The sequence below is a fragment of the Chaetodon auriga genome, chromosome 17 (genome assembly GCF_051107435.1).
Source record: "Chaetodon auriga isolate fChaAug3 chromosome 17, fChaAug3.hap1, whole genome shotgun sequence".
NCBI classification, from domain to species: Eukaryota; Metazoa; Chordata; class Actinopteri; order Chaetodontiformes; family Chaetodontidae; genus Chaetodon; species Chaetodon auriga.
Genome location: NC_135090.1, coordinates 23,915,001 through 23,922,500, shown reverse-complemented (window position 1 = coordinate 23,922,500; position 7,500 = coordinate 23,915,001). Strand labels below are relative to the sequence as shown.

General features: G+C 49.3%; 2 protein-coding genes across 3 annotated transcripts in view; one reads left to right on the top strand and one right to left on the bottom strand.

Annotated features, from left to right (window-relative positions):
• The window catches only part of LOC143334996 (exopolyphosphatase PRUNE1-like), a 5,153-nt gene extending 1,555 nt beyond the window's left edge, over positions 1-3,598 (bottom strand). The window contains exons 1-6 of the mRNA XM_076754085.1: positions 3,529-3,598; positions 3,307-3,369; positions 1,362-1,466; positions 1,016-1,227; positions 757-941; positions 50-208 (exon numbers count right to left, since the gene is read on the bottom strand). Coding sequence (XP_076610200.1) covers positions 50-208; positions 757-941; positions 1,016-1,227; positions 1,362-1,466; positions 3,307-3,345 — 700 coding nt within the window. The 5' untranslated portion in view covers positions 3,346-3,369; positions 3,529-3,598. The remainder of the gene's footprint in view (positions 1-49; positions 209-756; positions 942-1,015; positions 1,228-1,361; positions 1,467-3,306; positions 3,370-3,528) is intronic.
• Positions 3,599-3,817: 219 nt separating this feature from the next.
• Positions 3,818-7,500, top strand: part of mindy1 (MINDY lysine 48 deubiquitinase 1) — an 11,737-nt gene continuing 8,054 nt past the window's right edge. Inside the window, exons 1-2 of one of the 2 annotated variants that reach the window (XM_076754079.1) lie at positions 3,818-4,170; positions 5,881-6,807. In XM_076754079.1, coding sequence (XP_076610194.1) covers positions 6,447-6,807 — 361 coding nt within the window. In that variant the 5' untranslated portion in view covers positions 3,818-4,170; positions 5,881-6,446. Of the gene's footprint in view, positions 4,171-4,495; positions 4,612-5,880; positions 6,808-7,500 lie in introns of those variants that run through there. The other variant, XM_076754078.1, reaches the window with a different exon arrangement.

Below are 7,500 nucleotides of genomic sequence, written 5' to 3'. Positions count from 1 at the left end.
GACATGCTCCAGGTGTGAATGTGCCATCATGGACTCCCTGTGTGTTTACCTGACAGGTCAAACTTTGCTGTTTGCAGGGAGGTGTGAAGAGCGCCTCTGTGTGGCAGATCAGGGAACTGCCTCTGCAGCAGTCGGAGCATCTGGCTGTCTTTGGCCGTCCCTTTTCCAACCTGAGGAGACAGATTGACACTGTCCACCACAATCACACCTGCAGGGAGGACACACAGGAGACATTCACACCTGCAGGGAGGACACACAGGAGACATTCACACCTGCAGGGAGGACACACGGGAGACATTCACACCTGCAGGGAGGACACACAGGAGACATTCACACCTGCAGGGAGGACACACGGGAGACATTCACACCTGCAGCCTACAGGGAGGACACACAGGAGACATTCACACCTGCAGGGAGGACACACAGGAGACATTCACACCTGTAGCCTGCAGGGAGGACACATGGGAGACATTCACACCTGTAGCCTGCAGGGAGGACACATGGGAGACATTCACACCTGCAGGGAGGACACACAGGAGACATTCACGCCTGCAGGGAGGACACACAGGAGACATTCACACCTGCAGGGAGGACACACGGGAGACATTCACACCTGCAGGGAGGACACAGGGGAGACATTCACACCTGCAGGGAGGACACACAGGAGACATTCACACCTGCACCCTGCAGGGAGGACACACGGGAGACATTCACGCCTGCTGGGAGGACACACTGGAGGCAGACTGTGTCCCTCACCATACAGCAGCAGAGCCAGCTGTCTGTCCAGGATCTCAGGTGCTCTCGATAGAATCCGCTCTGTCACCAAAGTCGTGCAAGACGCCACCGTATCCACGGTGACAGGACAGGGGACAGGGGCCGTCCTCTCTGACTGATGGTGGTCGATGACCTCTGTTAGTGCCCCCTCCAGATCGCTGTCGGAACTGAAGGACAGGACGTAATTCAGAGGTTTAACGAGACATTTCATGTTAGATTGTGACATTGAGACATTTCAGACCTCTGCAAGACACTGTGGTCCACCAATGTCAGCACCAGTCTCCTGTCGCCATGGAGACCAATCAGGTCCACCTCATCTCTGAACACCAGGGTGTCTGTGCTGATACCAGACTCCCTGAGCAGCAGGAGGACATCGGCTCGCAGGGGGAACAGCAACCGAGGAACGTTGAGAACCGGAAGAACCAAAGAACCGCCTGAGGGACCAGAGGACGACTGAGAGGAGGACACAGAGAGACGTTGGTGATGTCAGACTGTCTGTCCATCACTGTCCAAGGTGAGACAAACCAACACCTACATCAACTTTTCTTCTTCTATCTATGAAAAGTGCTTCAACCCTCCGCTCTCACCCTGGACAGGAAGTAGGCCATCGCCACCGACGACACCACAGAGTCCAGGTCACATGACTCACTGCCCAGGATGACGTGGACTCTCTGGTTGCCATGGAAGCTGGTCTGGGTGGAGGAGAGAGCAGCATTGACCTCACGTCAGTCACATGACACAGGGACACTCAGGTAATGTTACACCTGCAGTACTGCGCTGAAGGAAAGACGATCAGGGGACAGACGGAGACATCAGGGTACTTTTAATACTCCGCTGCCTCCTCTGCGAAGACACGGACAGTGAAGAAGAACATGTCTGTCTGTGAGACGAGGGTCTGATGGATCCAGAGCGGTGCGTTCAGGTGCTTTGACTCCTGCATGAAGGCTGAAAACAAACCTGGGCTGGTCTCTAAAGCTCGACGTGAAGGTTGAGGGTCGAGCTGAGGATCACCTGTTCGCCACCTCTCTGATCTTCTGACCAATCACTGCTGTTTGCTCGGTGGTGCAGAGACCTTTACACCTGCTGCAGCACTCCCCCTGTTTACTCTAATGACACACATCAAACCCAAATATTTGAAGAGCTGATTTGGGTTCTGCAGCGTCGTCGTTCACTGAGAGCAGCTGACACATTCAATGCTCCATCACCTGCACGCTGAAACATTCCAGCTGGAGCTGTGCACATGCAGTTTCTGGCACAGGTAACAGGAAGTTCAGAGGAAAACTCGCCTGCAATCCTCCTCCTCTTCATGTCTTAATGTCCTCTAATGAAACAGTCACTTTTAAACTCTCTGGTCACAGCGGTGGATCTAATCTTCACCGACGGTCAATATTTGCTTCCTGTCCTGCTTGTTGTCAGGTGACTGCAGGTAAACACTGAGCAGCTCCAACTGAACTCAAATACATCACAATCAAGTTACAGCTAATAACCAATCATTCTCCCTTCAGACACAGTAGAGCTCAACAGCACAGCAGGTGAGGTCTGATTGATGAGCAGAAACGCTCCACCCTCCACCTGAGCTGTGCGTCTGTAATTTGATCATGTCTGATCTTCATCGATCAGTTTGACTCACTCAAGAAAAGATTGAAGAGATTTTCTGAGTTCATGAATATTTTACTTTTACTGTGAAAACATGAACTGACTTCCTGTCTGTCTTGGTCTCTGTCTCTCATCCTCTCGAGTGGGCCGATCAATAAATTGGTATATTGATGGATAACTGTGATCATCTGTTGTTGTCCACACACACAGTGATGGTCACAGGAGGTCTGACTTTTATTGGCTGAGATATCAGGAAGTAAGAAAGTTTCTCAGAGAAAAGAAAATGTGGATGAAGAAGAGGAAGAAGAAGAGAGCAGGTCCTCCAGCAGAATGAAGCAGATCAGTGGATACGATGCTGATGATGAGGACAGTCGTGTCTGTCTCCTCTCTGACCAATAAAGTTTATTTTAATGGCTCAGAACTCAAACTGTTCAAACCAAATAAAATAGCAAAATACAGTGACAGAGGAAGTATTCAGATCTTTACTGGAGTAAAAGAACTAATACTCTTTAAACAATTCTTGTATACATTTTGTGTTTGTCTGTATGTTTGCTACTGCAACAAAATAATTTCCCAAATTGGGATCAATAAAGAAGCAGTCTAAAGTCTCAAGTCCAAAGCCTAATACCACACTGTGAAAATACTTCCAAGTTGTATTAGTAAACGATGTCAGTTAGCTTAGCATGATCAGATGTTTCCCTCTCATCATAAACTGTGTATGAATACACTGAAACAAACACCCACATTAGAAAGATTCAACCTCTGAAACTCATGTTTGGAAGTTCTGCTGGTGATCGAGTAGAAGAGAAATGAAATGTCAGTGTGTTTGTGTGCTGCATGGACACACACACACACACACACACGCACACACACACACACACACACACACACACACACAGATTTTTGCGTTGAATAAGAATACTTTAACTGTCTCACCTTCACTGCAGCACTGCTTGACATCAGGAAATGATTCATCTTGTTTGTTTGTTCGTTTTCCCTCTGAGACACACATGCACACAGGCACACACACAGGCACACACACACACACACACACACACACACACACACACACACACACACATATATGTTTTACTGCCTTATAAATGGTATAAACGTACAAATATGAAGCATTAAAGGAAATCATTTGATGCATCTCACCTCTAACGAGCAGAATGGTAAGAGACAGAGGAGCAAAGCTGACGAAGCTTTTAGTTTTAATCAAACTTCATTTGGTGTCAGTGGGCTAACTCGTGTGACGTTCACTGACCCTCCTTAAATACTGAGTGTTCTTTAGCTCACTGAAAACGTGCTTTGAATTATAATGCGGGTTGTCCTAGGTGGGCGGGGACTACCATTGACTTCAGTCCAAACTGTCGGTTCATGACGTCTGGACATCATTGAGTTACATTTAATAACTTTCTTCAGTAGCGAGAACCGAATTCGTGACCGACGATCTGATGTTAACTTCAGGACTGAACGCACCGCCCATCAAAGTCACCGTGGAAGACAAATCTATCGTGTGTGAAAGCACAGGGAGGACGTCAAAGTTTTGTCCGACACATTCAAACTGTTGATGAGGCTTTTTGGTCGTCGGTACAGCTCTATAGTAATCACACGGAAGTGTTGGGGACTCACTAGTCAGTGAAGTTCAGTACTGATGTATGTATGTAATTGTATAAAGTTGAAATTTATTATAAATACGCGCTGCTTGGATATCACGTGTACGCCGAATTGATCGGTGCCACCTAACGAGGTCACAAGGACGAAAAGTAACGCACCCGGTTATGCTTGCTTGTGCTGGTAAGCTAATAATTATATTACATTATGTTTGTCATGTAGTTTTGTGTAGATGGTGACAAACATAGCAAGGCTAGCCGTGTTAGCAAACTGTTCGCCAAACAAACAGGAGCGAACAGGTCGGTGAACCCTGTCATCACTGGCTCTCTACTTGGTGTGTTTGTATTACAGTTTAGTGATACACCGCGAACGCAGAACTGGTTGTTTGTTAGCTACATACACTTTTGATAACATGACTTTTGAGCTAGCTAGCTGGCTAATGGCTAGCCTAGGTGCTTAAAGTTTACAGGATATGACGTGGGTGGATTTGTTTGTTTCCCTGGTGGGCGTGGCTTCCGACCCTCCTGTGTGCCTGGCTGCTGGTAGCGGATAGAAATGTAAACAGCTAGCATGCTCGTTAAGCAGCTAACGCCAGCGCAGACAACAGACCCGGACCCGGTGTCGGTAAGCCACTTCAAATGAAACCGACTGTTTGTTCTGATGTAAATGAGGAGGTCGGTGAGGTCTCTCTGCCACCGGTTCCCGCGGCGGAGTTGGTTTCTTTGTGGAACAACAGCTAACTTGGCTAAGTTAGCTCGGAGCGTTAGCGTCAGGTTTGCTAGCTCAGGGAGTTGTGCCCCAGCAGAAAGCTGCTTAATGCTGAGCCCCCGCAGCCCGCAGGATCCAGGCTTTCTGTCAGGTTTTTGCTGATGTGAGTGTTGTTGTGACGGACTGCTGTCAGCAGGAAGTGCAGACAGTCACAGTGTCAAGTTTTCACTGTTAAACATGTTTGTGAGAGTGACGCTGCGCTCTGAGCTGCTCCTGTGGACTGAGGTGTGACTGAGGAGCATGATGGGAAACTTAAGCACTTGTTCGGCTGACTAATGTCTGTTCTCAGGAGCTGCTATCTGTGGACTGAAGTCACTTCTCCTCAGAACAGAAACACACACTTTCACACTTTCATTCTCTTCTGTGTTGTGACACGAACAGCTGAAGGTAAAGTTGAGCCTTCTCTCCTGCTGGGGGGTCACTTCAGTGAGAGATCAGGTGTGTCAAGGTCACCTGACAGCATCGTTATGAAGCCGTCCTGATGTCCTCATGATAGAAAAGTCTGCGCTGATTACGGTTCAACATGTAAGCTGCGTTTGCTGTTCTCTCCAGATTTACCAGAAACATTCAGAATATTTCCACTGCTGGACACAGGAGATAAGTTTAATCTGCTGGATGTTTGTGGCACTTCTCATTTTCTTGTAGTCAGAAGGTGTTTTGAGGTGCAGCAGGTGTTGTGATCACTTAATTAGTCTATGACCTCCAAAGCTGAAGTCACACTGACTAAATTGATTTTTATATAGTAAAACAAGGCAGAAGAACACTGTTTTACTCTCTAAAGGTGAGCAGGTGAACCCTCACCTGAGTATCACCTGAAATGGATCTGAAGATGTTACATTTAATTCTGACAGTCTGTGTTACGAGCGGGAGACGTGCAGTTTGACAGACAGGGAGGCTCCAATGGAGGATTTGCCCGAGTGTATTATGAGAAATGTAGGATCCAGTATTTCTGGGCCAAAGGTCAGGACAGACAGACAGACAGAGACGGTGTCCTGTCATGGTCCCCCGAGGGACACCTCTGCCGCTCAGCTTTAAGTCGTCCTGTTTTACAGTATCAGACATGAATTATCTCTCTGTCTTGCGACGCCGTGTTTGACGATTTGTTCTTGTTTTTTTTCTCTTCAGGTCCGACAGGAAGTCTGTTGATCGCTCTGCTGACACAGGAAGAGAAAACCCTCCGTCCCCGTCGCTTACGGACAGACTTGATCTGACTGCTTCCTGTCAGCAGAAGAAGAAGAAGAAGAAGAAGAAGAAGAAGGTTTTCTGCCTTCATATTGTTCGTACATGTTTGATTCGTGACGAAGGACTCGCTGCGCCACAAACGGGGCGTCATGGTCAGTGTCAGATAGACAGGTGAGTTTGTTTTGTCAAACCCTCAGCGGGCGGGAGACCAGACAGAGAAGTGGTCTCTACTTGAAAAGACGAGAGATCATTGAGGTTTCCTCGTTGGCCATGTTGGGGCCTCAGCTTGTGCCAGTCACCTCTGTCGCCACGCCTCCATCTTAAATCAGCGTTTGAATTTTGTGAGCTGACGGAAACTGACGTCCTGAACCTGAGGCTGAGTGTCCCATGACGGCCTCAGTGTCCTGATTCGTTTTTTTTACACTCGTTATTTGTCCATAAAGCGAGTTAGCGTCCGCTCTGAGACGCCGTCAGGCCGCGCCTGTTCAGGGTCGACCGGCCAGCCTGTCATGGCGGAGTCCAGCTCGGAGGCCCCTGCAGCAGATCTGCTGATCGAACGCAGCAAAGAGGAACCGCCCGTTCCTGCAGAAAGCATCTCCAAAGAGCTCATCGTAAGCATGACGACGGAGGGGCCGGGCCCCACGCCGGGGACAGACGCTGGAGCTGAGGGCCCGAGCAGAAACGGCGCCGCCGACAGTCCTCTTCCCAGCAGAGTCCTGGAGGAGGAGGCCACGCCCACGCCGCCAGAGTCCTCGTCACTGTCGTCGGAAAACGGGACGGTAACCGCCATCACCACAGAAGAAGAATCTCTGTCCACTCTGCTCAGACACGTCAAGACAGAAGGGAGACAGGACCGAGGAGGAGAGACAGGTAAGAGGTCAGACCAGGTCCACGTCTTGTTCGGTCCGTCTGCTACTAAAAGATCTAAAAGAGGTGTCTATGTCAGTCTGTGTGTGGCTACAGCCCCACGGGGACCCCACAGAGACCCCACAGAGACCCCACAGAGACCCCACAGAGACCCCACGGGGACCCCACAGAGACCCCACAGAGACCCCACGGGGACCCCACAGAGACCCCACGGGGACCCCACAGAGACCCCACAGGTGGTGCTCCAGCATCACGCTTTCCCCCAGACCACCTTCTATGTAACAACTCACAGCCTCAGTCTGTGACGGCCAGTGAGGAGCAGCAGAGTCCCACATACGTTTACCTGTAACCAGGTGAAGGAGAAACCTGGTCTCTGTGGTCAGGCAGTCAGATTAACACTTCAGTGAGGAAACAGAAGGGTGTCATGTGACTGATCACTTGACCGCTCGTAAACTTTGTTTCGTGTCTGTGAAAGAAGGGTTAGAGACGGACGGTGTGGACGTGTCGTCTTCCTATGAGACACACTGTGACTGACTGATGGACTGATTTCTGTGTTTTAAACCAGCAGAGGACAGACAGAGGACAGACAGACAGGTTCTGAAGACATGTTAAAACATGACAGAGTGAGACCAGGATCAAGTAGAGGACGCGTTGATGCCGTTTGCTGCTCGATATTGTGAAGCTCCAGTTGAAGGT